Raw genomic sequence first — 19,116 nt, 5'->3', positions numbered from 1 at the left:
GAGTGTCTCGCCAGTAGATGGCGGTATTTACTGGATTCCACGTGTGAACCAAGGATTCCCAAGGACGAGGTGGCCGAGTGGTTAAGGCGATGGACTGCTAATCCATTGTGCTCTGCACGCGTGGGTTCGAATCCCATCCTCGTCGGAAATCAAGTTTTAAAGCCTCATCACAACTTCCGGCGTTCACACTCTCAACAAAGATTATATGAATATACAGATTATTCTAGGAGACCAAGCACGCGCTCCCTCATTTGAAGCTTTATGGTGTTTCATCATGGCTGTGTCCCAAACACATACTTGTACTAGTAGCCTACCTACAAGGATTACCAGACATTTGTGATTAAAAAAAAAAAAAGAGCTTTATTGTCAAGTTTGCTCACACACAAGGAATTTGACTTGGTTAGTGAAGCTTCAAGTGAGTACACAAATATAACAGCAAGACACATAATAAGATTTTTTTTTATGTAAGGAACACACGATAAGCTCAAGGCAGAATAGACATGGTACAGAGGCTATGTACTATACAGCTATGCAGTGGGCACAGCCGTGTACTGCAGTTTATCAAAGAGTCATCTGAATTTGATCAGGACTTTCATTCCATGTCCTGCCAAACCACACAGCATGATTTCCATAGGACCTTTTATCCATATGATGGATAAAAGATCTGATATCCTGCATCAGACACAAACTGATATACTGCATCAAGAAACTGATACACTGCATCAGACACAAACTGATATACTGCATCAGAGAAACTGATATACTGCATCAAGAAACTGATATACTGCATCAGACACAAACTGATATGCTGCATCAGACACAAACTGATAAACTGCATCAGATACAAACTGATATGCTGCATCAGACACAAACTGATATACTGCATCAGAGAAACTGATATACTGCATCAGACACAAACTGATATACTGCATCAGATACAAACTGAAATACTGCATCAGAGAAACTGATATACTGCATCAGACACAAACTATTATTATTATTATTGAGAAAATATGTATCAAAAAGTACTTAAATGTTGAAGTATCTGTGATTCAGTTAAAGTTTTGTTTAATCCAACTTTCCCTATTTTTGTCATTGTTTAAACACCTTCAGTAAATGGCAATATTTACTAAATTCCAGGAGTGAGCACAACTCCCTGTGAAGACGAGGTGGCCGAGTGGTTAAGGCGATGGACTGCTAATCCATTGTGCTCTGCACGCGTGGGTTCGAATCCCATCCTCGTCGAAAGCCATGTTTTAAAACCCCATCACAAATTCCGCCTTTCCTACTCTCTATGCCTAAAGCTGAACAAACTCGTAATACATGACATCCTATTTGAATTCCAGACTGTATTACGCTTCACGGCACAAAGTAGGATTGCTGGGGTTCTTTTCATAAATCTGAGAAATCATTGTCCAATGAAAACACCTTAGATTCCTGATCATTCCACAGTCAGACTCCCTCTAATGATCCCTAAACACCAGCAGTGTCCTCAAAAAGGTGTAAGAACATCTCTTCTTTCCGAGGAGACTTAAAAGCTTTGGGATGAACACAACAAGCAACTTTTAGCAGTGCACAATAGAAAAAGTGTCCTGATTGGGTGCATCACAGTGTGGTTTGGCAATCTGAGTGCAAACAACCAAAAACTCATTGGGAACTGCATCAGAAATCATCTGTATGGATCTCCCTCAACTCCATCAGATCTACTGATCTACATGTAGGACGAGAGCCCAGGCTTCAAGAATCATGGCCTCCTTTTACCCAGCTCATGCCCTGAAAACCCTCCTGGTGCTTAAGAAGCCTAAGGACCGTTTCTTTCCTGAGACTATAAAGATCCTTTACAGCATTTACTAACCGATGCTGGCTGACTACACCGAACCTCGCTATGCAAACTGTAATTACATGTAGGAGCCATCTCATTCTTGTCCTTTGTTTACCACTGCTTGCACTACATTGCACATTTTGTATCATATTACGCAATTTGCACTATTTTACACTTTGACAATTTTTACTACTGACAATGTCAGGGCTTCTGAATCCTCTGGTATCAGTATATGTACCTGTACCAATTTATTATTTGACTCTTTCTGTTCACCTTAAAATACTACTGAAGAGGCAATGTGTCGCTGCTAAAAACACAGTTTAAAGCACCATTACAACATCTGGCACTCTTCAGTGTGCAAAGTTTTAATACATAACATCCATCCATCCATCCATTTTCTATGCCGTGTTTTAAAGCCTCATCACAGCTTCCAGTCTTCACACTCTGCGTTAACAAGCAAACAAGATTATATTAATATACAGATTATTCTAGACCAAGCACAGACTCAGTTGAAGCTTTATGGTGTTTCATCATGGTTGTGTCCCAAATACATACTTGTACTAGTACCCTACCTACAAGGATTACCAGACATTTGTGATTAGCCACCTATATACACACACACACACACACACACTCCTTTTTGAGTATTTTGAGTATTATGTACTATTATCCATCTATCCATCTTCTATACTACTTATCCGTACAGTGTCGTGGGGAACCTGGAGCCTATCTCAGGGTGCATGAGGCACAAGGCAGGGGACACCCTGGCACCCTGGACAGGGTTCCAGTCCATGGTGGAACAATCACATACCCATTCATACACTTTGGACATGCCAATCAGCCTACAATGCATGTCTTTGGACCAGGAAGAATCCCCTGAAGCACAGGGAGAACATGCAAACTCCACACACACAGGGCCATGGCAGGAATCAAACTCTCAACCCTCAACTCTCAAATGTGCTAACCACTGAGCCACTGTGCCCCCCTTATTACATAACATCTTAGTTGAATTCCACACTACAAAAGAGACGTCACTATTTCCTTATTAGAACTAGAAGGAGTGAATGCTAACTCATGCAGCTACTAGATGGCTGAGTGGATAATACAATGAACCACACATCTGTTGTGTCTCTGCATGTGTGGGTTTGACTCCTGTCCTCGTTGGAAATACTGTCAAAGCTTAGTTACAACTGCCGGCTTTTTTTGTTAGTTACATATATGTAACGCTTTTCTAGACACTCAACGCGCTTTACATAGCATGTAAAGCTAGTGTGTAGCATCCACCTGCATGATGCGACGGCAGCCATAGTGTGCCAGAATGCCCACCACACACCAGCTATTAATGCCTAAATCCATCCTAAATCCTACCTCTTACAACGCTCTTAATGTGCCTTACATTAAAAGTTACATATAAAAGTCAGCATTAAAACATTCTAGCTAAATATTGTTGTAAAACATGGCAAAACTGCAAGCCTTGTTTGAGCCTCCTAACCAGCTTCCACCAATTCATTGAAATTATTCACTCTTTGTATTTCTCTCTCCTGTGCTATGCAATGGTTTTTCCAATCCCCTTTCTCCTTTTTTGTGTTGTTGGTCTACTAATATGACATTTAGTCTTTTTGCTTTTTGGGTTTACATTTATATTGTTCAGAAGTCTCAAGCTCCTAAAATTGAATTTCTGCAGAGGATGGGATTTGAGGATGGGATTTGAGTAAAATGGGATTTGAGGAGGATGGATTATTCCATGCATGCACAGTTTGAACTGCACTGCAAAAAGAAAATCGAGGACCAGAAAGTGGGACAAACAAAGTTGAATAGTTTGGTTGTGGAAATCAGTTTGTAGATCAGTTACAGTTTAATGAGGTTTATCTCATTTTATGTTTATAAGATTTTTCTTGTTTGTTTGTGTGTGTGTGTGTGTGTGTGTGTGTGTGTGTTTCAGAAGCAGCGAAAGAACCATTATGAACAAAATACCATTATGAATACAATGGAACAAAACATACTAACAAAGCAGAATATATGTAAGGTATATGAAAATAATCTACAGGATTTATTATTAAAGAGAATCAATATTTTCACAATTAATTATTAAACACAAATGTCTCTCCAGCTTAGGAAAATTTATCCAGTAAAACTACCCAAGAGGTGAACGTTGTAGGTATGCAATTTTACATCATCATGTTGCGCCTAGCATGGTTTATGCGTTGCAAATTTATGTGAAAAAACTTTTGTCTTTGTTTATTTTTTGTATTGTCAACAATAAGTAGTTCATTTTGCATCGATGAAAGAAAATAAAGAACTCACAGAGATCATGCAAAATTACCACCTAAACCTTACCATCCGTTATAGACACCATCTTCTTACTGAAGGCTATACAGTGACGTTTTGTCATTTACACACTCCCAGCCCAGAAAGCTGGGGTTCATGGGAAATTGTATTTTTCTAAGTTTAATTAATGACATTGTAATGGTACTGATGTGCGTTCATCTTGTGATTACGATATTTCTGACAGGACAGCATGAGTGCATAGTGAATGTGTATTTGATTTAACTAAATCAGTCTGCATCCACCAGAAAGTTATCAAATTGTGCAAATTCAAATGAGGAAGTCCCGATTGCAGCCCATCCATTCTTAGGCTGAAGAACAACAGCATTCTTCCATAAAGGAAAACCGTTCAGCATTCCGAAAGCATAATTACCCTGTTAAAACAAACACACTGCATTAGATAAAAAAAAGCTCTGATTTTATGTTATCCATTCTAGTTTCTCTTCTCTTAAATAAAATTTTTTTTTACCTTTACTATAAGAGTGAGCGTGTGCCATATACCCGGTCTTGTCCCTGACAGTCCTTCAGCAAGCACTTTTTCTCCACCTTAAACAAAAACAAAGCGCCGTCAATGCATTTTCAGGCTGTTAAACACACCGAATTGTTGGTGAAAAAGTAAAAGAAAGGATTGGTCACTGACCTATATCATTGGTCACTTTGTATGTGCCATTTGCAAAAACCCAGTAAAATACACCCTTGGCTCTTCGGACGGATTCCCCGCTTTGATCGACCCTGGCTGCAACAAAGACGCCACCGTCCTCAGTTTCAAGGTAAATGTCACAGGAGACAGATACATCTTGCCTGGTTAAATTGTAAGCAAATGAATCAAAATGTGCAGATCCAAGCAAATAACAAATAAAAATCACTTGCAGGTAGTAATAACACTACCTTATATTTAAAAAATTAAATCCAGATGAGGATACTATACTATATACAGGCATTGGTTGACTGCAAAGGATTTGCATCCAAATACTAAAAATAATCCTAATGTTTATGATTGATTGCTTTGTCCAAATACTTTTGAGCCTGTGAACATGGAGGGACTCTGCAAAAAAATAAATAAATAAAATTTAAAAAAAATTTAAAAAAAGGCTATAATTCCTGAAAGGTTAATGCAATATCCAGTTTCTGTTAAACCCCTTGAATTAAAGCTGAATGTCTGCACTTTAATCACATCTTGAGTGCTCCGTTTCAAATCCATTGTGGTGGTGTATAGAAGCAAAATGATGAAAACTGTGTCACTGTCCAAATACATATGGACCCAAGTGAAATCAGGAACTCATAGACATTATCAAATGCTGAGTTTCCACACTTCAGATGCTTTGCCAGGGCTTTACTGCAGCTGCCTACAGTTGCTGCTCGTTTGTGGGTCTTTCTGCATTCAGTTTTTTCTTCAGTAAGTGAAAAGCATGCTCAGTTTGGTTGAATATGGGTTTTGGGTCGTTATGTACTGTGATGCAGCATCCTATCAGTTTTGCAGCGTTCGACTGAATCTGAGCAGAAAGTAGAGCTCTATTTACACTATAGGAACTCTTCCTGCTTCCTTACTTCTATCAGTGGTCCCATCAATGAATACCAGTTTCCCAGTTTCACTGGCAGCCATACATGCCCATGCCTTAACACTACCTCCACCATGTTTGAAAGATGATATTGTATGCTTTGGATAATGATTGTTTCCTTTCCTTCTTCATACTCTTCTCTTACCATCATTCTGGTACAAGTAATCTTGCATCAGAACTGGTCAGACTTTTTTTTTTCTAAAGAAGATTTTTTTATTTATTTATTTATTTTTTTAAACATTTTAGTCTAATCCGGCCATTCTGTTCGAGTATTACCAGTGGTTTGTATCTTGAGGTAAACCATCTGTATTTACATTCATGAACGCATATCTTGACTGTAGACTTTGACAATGATACGCCTACCTCCTCCAGAGTGATCTTGACATGGCTAGATATTGTGAAGGGGTTTTTCCTTCAACAAGGAAATAATTCTGCGATCATCCACTTTAGCTGTCTTCCATGGTCTTCCAGGACTTTTGGTGTTGCTGAGCTCGCCGGTGCATTTCTTTCTTTTGATGAATGTACCAAATTGTTGATTTGGCCACTCCTAAAGTTTCTGCTATCTCTCTGATAGGTCTGTTTTGTTTTTTCAGCCTAATGATGGAATCCTGCTCTTGCATCAACACCTCTCTGAACCATATATTAAGAGTTCCCATGAATAGGCTGTGAAAAACGGAGGGACTCTTTTTTTAAAAATAAAAAAAAACATAAAAAAAAAAAATGGCTGGAATTCCTAAATCCTAGTCCACACTTCAATCACATCTCGATTGCTTAATTTCAGATCCATTGTGGTGGTGTACAGAAGCAGAATTATGAAAAAAACATGTCGCTGTCCAAATACTTATGGACCTGATTGTATAAGGACTAAATGTAAAACTATATCGTGAAATCTTATTCTTATGAAATAGCCCGAAAATGCTCGTTTCTGATTGGCAGGCAGGTGTGCACGTTTCTTTTATGCTTCAAATGACATAACTGGAGATGACTATGACAAGTTTGCTACGAATACCAAAGTGTCCTGATATCAGAAAATGTCATTACTTTGATGGGATAGTTTAATTTTTTCTTACATATTATTTAAACAAAATCAACACTACGGTGAGACAATAACTACCCAAAAAGGCTATTATTTTAAAATAAAAGCTCACTGCCTTAACATGATCGATTAAGCAGACATGCCCCATGCTTAATGTGTTATGAACCAACCAGCCATGGTCTCCGATGATACTGATGGTCTGATCTGCATCATAACCCCACGAAACTGGCTGCTGGTTGACCACCTGCCGTAAAGTCAAGTTGTGTGGCCCTGGGTCCATAAGGTTTGTGAAGTACTCAAACACGCCTGTCTGATCAGCAAAATACGGGGCCTCTGAGAAGGGAGGGTTTTCTAAGCATGAGGGGAAAATGAGAAAGAAAAACAATGTTGGAACTAGTAGGTTTACTGGACTGGACTTGTATAATCTTACAGAAGCTGTTTGAGTCAGAGTATAAGCAGAAGAAGATTAAATTACATAGCCATATCACTATGGGACAAAATTTTCAACAAACAATCATGCTTTACACTAACATTTCCATGGGCTGAAGGGTGGAATTGCTTATTCTCTGCAGTACAGCATGTTCTCAGGGAATGCAATAAAGCGTTACTAATGCTCAGCTCTAAGGGGCTTGATTTTGTGCACTATTATCAACAACACTATAATAATAATAATAATAATAATAATAATAATAATAATAATAATAATAAAAAAAGATATATTCTCTGGTTAATTTTTGTGGGCTATCCTTTTATTTATTTATTTTTAACAGTCATATCACTGGACACTCGCTAAATTTGTTTAGGGTTTATCTACCTTTACAGACCACTCCATCTTTGATTCTAGACCCATTAGTTTATTCTCGCAAAAATTTACACATGCATGTGTCCTGTGTATGAACCAGTAATTTAGTCTTAAACATGTTGACACTCTTGCAATGTCCGAATTGTTCTTCCTATGCCGGAGACAAAAACAGCCAACACTAGATGACCTGGAACCTCAAAACAAGACCAGCCATACATCTCTATAGAAAACGTCTTATACTTTCTGAACGGCGAATGAATTTAAAATAAACAAAAGGAATGCTCTTCAGTTTCTGCAGAAAACAGCCAATCAAAAAGAAGCTCTTATTGTCTGGTAATTTGCTTAATGCATCCTGTTTCCAAACCACTAGATTTAATTGATGGATTAAATTGATAGTTTATGTAGGTTAGGATGGGGGGGGCAGAGTGGCCACATTTGTCTCCCATCTCTGCCCTGCGTGTGCACGGAGTTTGCAAGTTCTTCCTGTGTTTCAGGGGCTTCCACCTTGTATTCTGGTTTCCTCCCCAGTCCAAAAACATGCATTGTAGGCTTACTGGCATTTCCAAATTGTCTGTAGTGTGTGAATGGGTGTGCGATTGCACCCTGAGATGGGTTGGCACCCTGAGATGGGTTGGCACCCCATCCACGGTGTCCCCCACCTTGTGCCCCACGTTCCCTGCGATAGGGTCCAGGCTGCCCATAACCCCGTGTAGTACAAGTGGTACAGAAAACAGATGGATGGATTTTGCAATATATTGCTATATGGCATCAGCGATTCTCTACGAACACCACATAAGTACTGAAGAATGTAGTTAAGCTACAGAACAGCGAGGTTAAACAAATACGCGATCAAACTTACGGACATTGAAGTCATCAAAGTATTTCTTGGGGAATGAAGCAGAATCTGGAGGATTGGGATAGAGGCCTTTTTGTCCAGTGGTGACAGTTGTGATGGTGTAAATTTCATCAACGTCCAGTTTCAAGGTAAAACATCCATTGGAAACCTGTTCAGACCCACAGCATTTTAAAAACAATCAAACAAACAAAAAAACACAGACACACAACACGAGCTACGATGATGTCCGGTGTTTGGAACAGAACAACCCAAATGAGTCATTTTTCACCTTTATGGGATCAGCCTTCTTGAATAGTACATCTTTTTTGGTATTGAAATCCAGTTTTGAGTACCACAGCTGGAGCCCATTGACTGCAGCCTAGAAAAAGAAGGAAGCAGAGACAGTCACTTTAACTTCTTGCATAACAAGAGGCCACCTTATACAATTTTAGAGACGATGCGCTTACAAAGGAGCCTTTGAGCTGAAATGTTGCTTCCTGCGGTGAAACGCTGAAAGGAGGAAGCGGAGGCCGAATGCACTGCGAGTGATTGTGAGTCTGCAAAAAACATAATAAAAAGTGGAAGTAAATTAAGACTATGGTGTTTCTCAGTGTGGCAAAACTTAGTATTTCATTTAAAATTGTGAGTTCTTACACGACAAAAATAAATAAAGAAATAAAAACACCCACCATGGTTTCTATTATGATGGTGAGGTTCCCTTGGCCATCTGTTAATGCTACATAACTTCCACCACGAGTGAGGTTTCCTATGGTCTGGAGATATGTCCAGCCGGGTTGTGCAAACTGAGTAGTGTGAGCTACAGCACAAACACACGGGATGATCGGTAAGGCACTTTTTAGCTACATTAGCCTCGCAGCTTTAGTGCACAACTAAAGACACAAATGTCATGCCCTGGTTGAGTGACTACATTTTTAGGTGGAGGGAAACTGACATGACATTTCACCCAACTTCTTCTTAAAATATGAAATCGCGATATTACTTTGTACGTATAAACTGCGTATATAGATTTACCGGTTATCCATATTGGGGTTTCCGCCACATAATTCCCACTCCATGGCTCTTCTGCAGTCATCAAACCATCTCGACCAAAAGACAGATCTTCATAATAACTTGCTATCAGATTCCACGAGATAGTCCTAGTTAGTTAAAAAAAGAAATAATTCTCAACAGAGGAGTTGTTGAGTAATTCATCATTGCTAGGTGAGGAGGCAGTTTTGGGAATATTTTACTCACGACGTCATCCTGCCATTGACATAGTTCTGGTTTAGAATACGAGCCCAGCATCCTGCCCCGATGTCATTATTAAACGTGCTGTAATCTTCAGAAGACCAAAGCTTTTTATCCGTCAACAGTGCCTCCTTGACGGTCATGGTTCCAGGGTAGTGAACACTGGGAAGAAAACGAGGTCATTTTTATCCTATATTATGAACAGAAGTGTATGATAAGTTGATATGGATAATTTGATCTCGGTCTTACCCAATAATTTCAACAGCATCATTGAGATATGGATCAACAAGCATGGCATTGGAAATGTCCCAATTCCCATCTGCTGCGATAATGCCTATGTTTGGTAAATCAGCTTGGTCTAACTTGTTTCGAAGCACCTAGATGTTCACAATATGAACATTTCAGAAAACAAAGCATAATAAAAAATAAAAAACACCTTCACTTTTTTTTTTTTTTTTTTTTTTTTAAATAAACAGTCCATCAGGTTCTCGAGAGGCATATTGATCAAACAGTCCTACTTTACCTGGATGTACTTCGAATCAAATGTCCGCTCATTCCATACCTAAAAAATACGTGTTAAAAACAAATTCAAATATCTGCATTATTTTGGAACAATTGTGAATTAATAGCCTAATAAAAGCTATTCAAGTAAATAAATAAATACATAAATAAACACACCATACCCCTATGTAATCAATATCAAGACCGTGATATTGTTTGGCTCCAATCACCCAAGACACAACATAGTTAGCAGTAATGTCTGGAAAGTTGTAAGGCCATTTGCTTCCATTACCAACCCATCCTGGAAAAGCCCAGGGCAGACCTTCAAACATGAGATGATACGTAGGTCAGATGCTAAGATACATACAATAATGATCAGTGAAGTAAGTGAAGGAAAAAAGTAAAGGTCACAGAGACAAATACAACTCCAAAAAAGTTGGGACACTAAAATGTAAATAAAACAGAACACAATGATTTGCAAATCTCAAACCCATGTGTTATTCATAATAGAACATAGAAAACCTATCAAATGTTTAAGCTGAGAAAATATACCATTTTAAGGAAAAATAAAGGTTGTTTTGAATTTGATGGCCGCAACATGTCTCAAAACAGTTGGGATGGGGCAAGAAAAGTGTTAGTAAAAAGAAATAGTTGGAGGAACATTTTGCAACTAATTAGATTATGAGCCTCTCAGAAGTAAAGATGGGATGGAACCTGGATGGAAGCATATGTTGCTGTAAAACCTTTCAGCATTGATGGTGCCTTTCCAGATGTGAAAGCTGCCCATTCCATAGCCCATTCCCAACCCCATACCATCAAAGATGCAGGCTTTTCAACTGAGTGCTGATAAAAAGCCGGATGGTCGCTCTCCTCTTTAGTATAGAAGATGTGGCATCCATGACTTCCAAAAAGAATTTCAAATTTCGATTCATCTGACCACAGAACAGTTTTCCACTTTGCCTCGGTCCATTTTAAATAAGCTTTGTTTCAGAGAAGATGGCAACGCTTCTGGATCATGTTCACATATGGCTTCTTCTTTGCATGATGGAGCTTTAACCAGCGTTTGTGGATGGCACTGCGAACTGTGTTCACAGACAATGAGTTCTGGAGGTGTTTGAGCCCATGCAGTGATTTCCATTACAGAATCATGCCTGTTTTTAATGTAGTGCCGCCTTAGGGCCCGAAGATCACGAGCATGCAATACTGATTTTCACCCTTGTCCCTTGCTCACAGAGATTTCTAAAGATTCTTGGACTCTTGTGATGATATATACTGTAGATGATGAGATATTCATAGTCTTCACAATTTTTAGTTGAGGAACATTATTCTGAAATTGTTCCACAATTTGTAGATGCAGTTTTTCACAGATTGGTGAACCTTTGCCCATCTTTACTTCTGAAAGACTCTGCCTCTCTAAGATACTCTTTTTAAACCCAATCATCTTACTGACCTGTTGCCAATTAACCTCCAGCTGTTTCTTTTTAGTAGCAATTACTTTTCTAGGCTTTTGTTGCCCCTGTCCCAACTTTTTTGGAACATGTTGCAGCAATCAAATGACCTTATTTTTTCCGTAAAATGGTACATTTACGTTGAATATATCCATGTAATGTTCTCCTTCTCAAGAAGGTCTTGTCTTTAGCTTTAATCAAATGGAATGTAATCCTACCGATAAGTGTGATGTTTGGGTTCCTCTGCTTGGCCTCCTTCATTAGCCACCACTCATAACCACGAAAGTAATTCTCATCAGTCTCGTTATGCATGTGTGAAGGCTCAGTGCCATCTGTAGTAGAAAACAAATGCACATTTATGAAAAGACAAATATGAATCTGTCTGTCCTGATGTGATGTAGTCTGAAGCATATGAATGGTCCAAACTGGAGTGTTAAAAGCAATGACCTTAAAAGGTCCCTTATTGAACTGAATAGCCAACTGTGGCAAGGAGGAGGAGGGAGAAGCCAGGCTGTGAAGATGCAGACCTGGCACTGATTTGGCTAATCATTGGGAGAGAAAGAGAGAAAGGAGCACCAGAGGAACACAGAGAGAAAGGAAGAGAGAGAGAGAGAGAGAGAGAGAGAGAGAGAGAGAGAGAGAGAGATGCATGTTTTAAGTTTCCTTTTATGCTTGTGTTTTATGTTATGTTTGTGGTTCTTGATCATTAAACTTTATGTTGCAGTTCAGTCGATTCCTTCCTCCTCCTTGCCCGTCTGTGAAGTTTGTTATACCAATGTTTCTGATTTTTGTTAACCCAATGCCCAAAAGATTAGCACTTGCCAAAAACAATATATGCCCAAGCCTGGCACTTTCTTCAGTGGATAATTTCAGCTGGATTCTGTTGATTTGTACCCCAGAACTGCTGCTGTAATCACAAAGACTGTCCTTTACTCATCCCAGGGCTCTTATTCTCAATCTGCTCATACTGAACATCCCTTTAACACACATAGGACTATTTCTCTTTACACTTCTACCCCTGAAGATTCCCAGAAGATGAGTTCACTTTTGTATCTGGTTCCTTTCAAGATATCTTCCTCGTGTCGTCTCAAGGAGTTTTTCTTCGCGGTGGACTTCTTTGGTTTGTTCATTAGGAATCTAAATCAACATTTGGATTACTGTAAAGCTGCATTGTGACGAGGTCTACTGTTAAATGTGCTATGCAATAAAAATTACTTGAATGATCATTTTCTTCCTCACACTCCAGTGCCAGACCTAGATTAAAATACTGTGCATATTTATCTAACTGTGGATCATAATGTACTGGTATGAAATCTTCTCTATATACTCAATACAAACATCTTAAGATACTGTTTTGACTTGTTATTTTGTTCTCTGTTGTGTTCTCATGTAGCCTACATTAATAGGAAGTTAAGCTATTCTGATTGCAGTAAAAAAATGTTATTAACACTGTCTCACCCTGTTCACTCTGTGTCAACAGAGCTCTGTCAGCATGACAGGCATGTGACTTCATGAACAACTGATCACATGACAGGGCAGGTTTATAGACCAAACAAGGTTCTATATTGATTTAAACCTGCAAATCACTGTTTAAACCTTAAGTTACGATATTTCTTCACTTCAACAATTCACACATTTATTCACAGACTGACTCACCAGATGTTTCTTACCTGTGGTTTGGGAATCACCTCCTATTTCCACTTTAAGAATGTGTAGTGAAGCACCAAAGTTAGGCTGGAAGGAATAAAAACAGAAGCAAGCACAATGTATTAAAAGGTTATTTTCATTCATAAATAATTTAAGAATATTCAGCATCTTTAGAACCTTTAGATGGTCTTTTACACCTTAACATTTTGACCACATTTTGAAATATCAATTATGTTCAAAAGTAAAAGGATTGTCAATATGTGTAGGACTACCACAAGGGGGGAAAAAATATTTAAAACATTGTACCAGAAATCTTCCAATGTATTTTCTAAACAGCAACTGAACACATTTAGGTCGTAGATATTTAATGACTGTGACCAAATTTCTAGAAAATATAATACAACATAATATAATATTTTGGACATTTCATTCATTGGAGTCAGGCACAATAGTTTTTAAAATGATTAATAATTTGAGATTATGTGTGGAAAGTTTGTTTTATAAGAAATACCAGTGACATGCTGCACTGCGAATATTTTATATACATACATATATACATACATACATACATAATCATAATCTAGAGAGCAAGAGAAATCAGGTTAATGTTTTATGTTAAACTAAAGTAATGCTCTCAAGTAATTTCGGGGTGATTTGCATGTCACATTTTCATGTTTTAAAAATATATTTTTTAAACTGCTTATTCATGTGGACACTACGCATGAAAGGATTAACTGAGTAAACTTACCTTAAACAAATAATCCAGTATTTGGCTTCGATAAGGTTCTTTATAGTTGATCAGAAGTCTCGAAGTAGCCTAAAAGCAAAATATTAAATATTAAAATATTTTCATCCTCACTGCCACTGATGTTAAATCATGCAGAAAGCAAAAGGTAGATCAGGAAACAGGTAGATGTACACAGGTAACCTACCCCTCCTCCACTTAACCCTCCTATACCATCAAACTGTCTTCCCAGCCCGAGCCTATCGTCCAGAACGTACTTTTCTGTTACACATAAGCGAATAAATGAGAAAAGAAACAAGACAACATACGAGTTCATTGCTACACCTTCCCTTATAAATCGAACCTAACACTGTACAATGACTGCTGGTGGTACAAACACTGTTTACAGCACCGACGCGCTTTTCCCCTTTTCTACTTCCTGGTTGACCACGTGACACTCCCAGCTTTCGCTTATTGGCTGTCTCTAACATTTACGTCATCGACCAGGGTGTTGATTAAAGCGCGAAATATAAAAACTAATGTTTTTCTGAAAGCTTAACTTTATGAAACAAAACAAAAAAACATATAATATTATAAACTTAATTTTAGTGCATAACATTCATGTTCATAGAATTCAAGTAAACCTCTGATTTTCGTTTAGATATAAAAGCTACATTATAACATATACATACATATACATACATAATATATATATATATATATATATATATATATATATATATATATATATATATATATATATATATATAAAGTACAGTTTTCATTATAAAATGCTTCAATTTAAATGTAATTTATGTACTATTTTATTAAATTTGACATTTTTTTTATTTGTCAGAAATATCTTTAAGGTGCTTTATTTGTGTTTTTAACAATATGTACAGTAGACCTATTGTGCATGAGTCTTAGGTACATGCAAAGCAGGACAATGATCCAGAACGTACATGAATATCAACACAAAAATGGTTTACTGTCTACAAAATCAAGGTCCTGCCATGGTCATCCCAGTCCCCTGACCTGAAACCCATAGAAAACCTGTGTGGTGAACTGAAGAGGAGAGTCCACCAGCGTGGACCTCGAAATGTGAAGGATCTGGAGAGTTTCTGTATGGAGGAACGGTCTCAGATCCCTTGCCATGTATTCTCCAACCTCATCAGGCATTATAGGAAAAGACTCAGAGCTGTTATCTTGGCAAAGGGAGATAGCACAAAATATCGATTAAAAGGGTACCAATAATTGTTGCACGTCTATATTTAACAAAGATGATTTTATAAACCTGTGTTTTGTTTGCAATTGTTTGATATCCATGAGATCAGAGTATTTTTGTGAATATTTTTAACAAAAGGTTAAACAATAAAGACAATTTTTCACAGCTTTCTTTGCTCATGTTTACCAAGGGTATGTTAATGACATTAAATGTACTTAATAACCTATTAAATGTATTTAAATAAACAAAAGACATGAAATAACATTTCATTAAATACCTTATCATTGAATACAGTTTTTGTTTGTTTTATTTGATTATTTAATCGAGGTCGTTTGATTTTATTGTGCAATAATTTGGTCAGAATATATTTCATGTGCTATTCAAATACGAATGACCATACAACATATACTTTCTTTACATTTTTCCATTTGTATAAATAACATGTACATTAAATACATTCAATAATACATTCGTTTATTTAAATAAATGAATTAAAACATGAAATAAACATACATTCTTCGGTATGAAATCCTTCTTGTTTGTGTTGTATTTTAACTATTTGATTTTTATCTCTATTGTAATTTATTCTTGTAATTAAAGCCAAAAAAATGTAGTGTAAATGTCTTAACCATATTCAATCTTTTCTTTTTAATATTTGCATAAATAAAATGTATGCAAAGTTCTAAGTTAATAAATATGATGTAACAACACGATAAACAGAATGACATCTTCAGGAAAACAACAGCCCTCGTTGTGCTTGGTGACGTCGGCAGGCCGCCGTGTTCCCATTGGCTGCTTCACAAGAACTAGGAAGTGAAAGTAAAGTCTCTCTGCGTCTCAAACGGCGACATTAAGGAAACATTGTATTGCGCGGAAGCCTTTATTTCAGAGTCTACGTAGAAGCTGTGTCGTCGAAATGTCGGTGAAACAGCCGAAGCAGATTGTACTCAAACCGGTGAGAGAGATATATATTACTTATATATATTATAATAAGTATATAACTCATATACGTCGTATATAAACGACTTGTGTCGTTTTAATGTAGTTAAATACACTCGTGTTTAGTTGTCTGCTAGCTGCCTAGTTTAAGCTCAGGTAATTATGACAAGGTTTTGACAAGTTATACCTGGAGGCTTGGCCAGTTTCACGGCTCTTTAGTCTGTGAATGTAATGTTTTTATTTAATGTCAACAAACTTGCATGTCATTTTTAGTGTCGTTTAGGAAACAGGAAAATGCTGCTAAATCGTTCAGTCTACTAAAAGTGTTAAACGTTACAATAAAACTTATAGTGGAAAAAACCCCAAAACAATAGAAACCATGACAGAAATTCTAATGGTTTCCAGTACAAATACAATTACAAACCATCAGCTGTTAACCATTAAGCCCATTACGACTGGTCCCTAATGGTATCCACTAGACACAACATGCCACCAATAGAAGGCAACAAATTACCAGTAGAGACCCACAGGGACCATTACATTTTCCATTAAAACCAATACAATTCCCATTAAAACCATTACAAACTCTATGAGGGTTTCTACAGTTTGTTTGTTTTTCAGTAGGGTAGTCTATGGGTCTAGACATGTCTGGTAAATTTATTCAGAAACACTGAGGCCAAACTATCTTCATGTAATTCAGGATAGAAAAATAAAAACAAAAAGGTGATAATATAGCACACTAATGTAATAATTTGTGATTTCTCAGCACATCCCCATAGCAGTAACCATCCTGGGGGGACTCCATCCAGGTGAGATGGTTCTTATCCAAGGCTCAGTTCCAGCTGATGCAGACAGGTGAGTGGTCTTACTTTAACATAAGATTAATATCAGTAACCTTATCGTCCTATTGATCTAGCTTAAGCATAATTTCAACCCAGCGTGTCGTAGGTCTGGCTCTGTGCAAACATCTGATGTATAGTGATAACTCACTGCTTTGTATTTAGATCATATTAAAAGGGGTAGTTTGGTAAGTAACTGAATGTACACGTTTCAAACATTCGGGACAGCGGTCAGGTTTCAGTGTTGGCTGCTAAAAACAAGAGCTTCTTTTCTCACTCACTATTTTCCAGCGATATTTAACATCATGTTCATGAGAAATCCGTCGGAGGACAAGTAGTGGACTGTAAGCTCCAGAACGCAAATCAGCTAGATGACACACTGTTGACGGTGGTATTAGCGTGAAATTTGAAGCTTTGAAGCCTTATCTGTTTGATCAGTAAGTGAGAGCTGGACAGAGTAAAGCGCCGCTACATTGGTGGCTTTAGGTAGAGATGAAGCTGAATCGCACTGCACTTCTGTCAGCATTTAGTCTTATGGGGTTGTGAGAAACCAGTGAAATTACAGTATACCAACATGCCAGTGAAAGAATTTAAAACTCAACAAGAAGTTGTTTTTTTTGCAGGTTTCAGGTGGACTTCACGTGTGGCAGTAGTTCTAAGCCCAGAGCAGACATTGCGTTCCACTTGAACCCACGCTTTAAGAAGGACCACATCGTATGCAACACCCTGCAACTCGAGTACTGGGGTAAAGAAGAGATCCACTATCAGATGCCCTTCAGGAAGGGGGCAGATTTTGAGATCATCGTGCTGGTAGAGAAAGATTTGTACAAGGTGAGGATGGAGATTATTTGTTCTAAAATTCTTATGCATTACTTGAGCTGGATTAATTTGACAGAGGAATCTGGATCAGGTCATGTTGTAAGTTTTGCTGGTTGATTCAGACAGAATTCCAGCTCATGCTTGCTTAAAATCACAGATCTTCTTAGAAATCACTTTAATTAGGGTACCTCTCCAGGTAAAACAAATCCGGCTTGAATAGGGGTTTTGTGCACCTCCTAACTGTTTGTGCTGTCTTCCTTCTTACCTCTAGGTGGCAGTAAATGGTGCCCATGTCCTGGAGTATAAGCACAGGATAGATCTGGCCAGGGTGGACACACTGTGTGTATCCGGGAAGGTTCAGATCCAGGCCATCGGATTCATTCCAAGCACAGTGAGCTCCTGACTTTATCATCTTCTGCTCTTAGACATTCTGCTGTTTGCCATTGCTAGCATAACGTGGAGCACTATCTACAAAACCAGAAGTCATGTTTTATCTCTGTTTTTTAACTTTTTTTTAAATTATTTTTTAAGAGTACTTCCGGATCTCCAGTAGCTGTGAAGGGGATCAGCACACAGGCGCCAGTAAGTACCGTAATGCTGTGTTTCTCTTATATCCTTTGCGCAGATGTGAATCACAGTACAGTGTACCCTACAGTGGATCTAAAAAAGTTTACACACCCTTGTTAAAATGGCAGGTTTTTGTGATGTAATAGAAATTTAAAAAATCAAATAAACCATATCAGAACTTTTTCTACCTTTTATTGTGAAATTTTGAACCTTTTAATTAAAGTGAAAAACAAGATGACTCATTTTAGGGGGAAACAATGAAACAGAAATCATGTACAGTAATCAGTTTGCATAAATGTGCACAATACTAAAATAATAGTTGAAGCACCTTTAGATTTTATCATAGCATTCAATCATTTTGGGTAAGAGTCAATCTGTTTGGCACGTCTTGATTTGTAAGCATTCTGATTATTCCCTCCACCTTGATTAAAACAGTTCCAGCTTAGGATAAACATGCTTCCCCATGGGGATGGTGTTCATTTGGTGATGCATGTTTTTTTTTGTTGTTGTGCCAAACACATCTTTTGGTATTATGGCCAAAAAGTTCAACTTTGGTCTCATCAACCCATAATACATTATTCCACATGGTTTTGGGAGATTGGATGTATTTTATTTATTTATTTTTGGTTAAGAAAAAAAAGTCTTCCACCTTGCCACCCTACTCCATAGGCCAGAGATGTGAAGAAATCAGGAGACTGTCACACGTCTGGAGAAACCAGTACTTGCCAAAAATTGCTGCAATTCTTGTAATGTTTCTGCAGGCCTATTGGCAGCCTTCTT

The 19,116-nt window shown here is 37.8% G+C and overlaps 2 protein-coding genes and 2 non-coding genes across 6 annotated transcripts in view; 3 read left to right on the top strand and 1 right to left on the bottom strand.

Annotated features, from left to right (window-relative positions):
• The first annotated feature begins 63 nt into the window (after positions 1-63).
• Positions 64-145, top strand: trnas-gcu (transfer RNA serine (anticodon GCU)). The gene has a single exon. It is a non-coding gene; the product is annotated as a tRNA-Ser (tRNA).
• A 1,018-nt stretch (positions 146-1,163) lies between these two features.
• Positions 1,164-1,245, top strand: trnas-gcu (transfer RNA serine (anticodon GCU)). Its single transcript has one exon. It is a non-coding gene; the product is annotated as a tRNA-Ser (tRNA).
• Positions 1,246-3,844: 2,599 nt separating this feature from the next.
• Positions 3,845-14,388, bottom strand: galca (galactosylceramidase a). Its single transcript, XM_017456599.3, has 17 exons — positions 14,156-14,388; positions 13,972-14,040; positions 13,247-13,310; positions 11,795-11,908; positions 10,311-10,450; positions 10,151-10,189; positions 9,877-10,004; positions 9,634-9,789; positions 9,412-9,536; positions 9,069-9,196; positions 8,847-8,936; positions 8,669-8,758; positions 8,404-8,548; positions 6,913-7,093; positions 4,788-4,948; positions 4,617-4,693; positions 3,845-4,521 (listed from the first exon to the last, which is right to left on the bottom strand). Exons 1-17 carry the CDS (start codon positions 14,282-14,284, stop codon positions 4,378-4,380), a joined length of 1,980 nt encoding a protein of 659 aa, XP_017312088.1. The 5' UTR covers positions 14,285-14,388; the 3' UTR covers positions 3,845-4,377.
• A 1,579-nt stretch (positions 14,389-15,967) lies between these two features.
• The window catches only part of lgals8a (galectin 8a), a 23,206-nt gene continuing 20,057 nt past the window's right edge, over positions 15,968-19,116 (top strand). For all 3 annotated transcript variants that reach the window (XM_053675668.1, XM_053675669.1, XM_017456321.3), the window contains exons 1-5: positions 15,968-16,127; positions 16,878-16,966; positions 17,574-17,781; positions 18,041-18,160; positions 18,301-18,351. In XM_053675668.1, coding sequence (XP_053531643.1) covers positions 16,089-16,127; positions 16,878-16,966; positions 17,574-17,781; positions 18,041-18,160; positions 18,301-18,351 — 507 coding nt within the window. In that variant the 5' untranslated portion in view covers positions 15,968-16,088. The remainder of the gene's footprint in view (positions 16,128-16,877; positions 16,967-17,573; positions 17,782-18,040; positions 18,161-18,300; positions 18,352-19,116) is intronic.

This window comes from Ictalurus punctatus, chromosome 25 (genome assembly GCF_001660625.3).
Source record: "Ictalurus punctatus breed USDA103 chromosome 25, Coco_2.0, whole genome shotgun sequence".
In the NCBI taxonomy this organism is placed as follows: Eukaryota; Metazoa; Chordata; class Actinopteri; order Siluriformes; family Ictaluridae; genus Ictalurus; species Ictalurus punctatus.
This window is presented reverse-complemented; position numbering and strand designations above follow the sequence as displayed.

What these genes read in the sequence shown, in the direction of transcription:
- galca (XM_017456599.3), bottom strand. Translation starts at nt 14,284, where the DNA reads ATGAACTCGTATGTTGTCTTGTTTCTTTTCTCATTTATTCGCTTATGT. An exon ending in TTGATATTGATTACATAGGG is followed by an intron (nt 10,190 to 10,310) that starts GTATGGTGTGTT and finishes CGTATTTTTTAG; the next exon opens with GTATGGAATGAGCGGACATT. An exon ending in AACCCCAATATGGATAACCG is followed by an intron (nt 9,197 to 9,411) that starts GTAAATCTATAT and finishes TTTGTGCTGTAG; the next exon opens with CTCACACTACTCAGTTTGCA.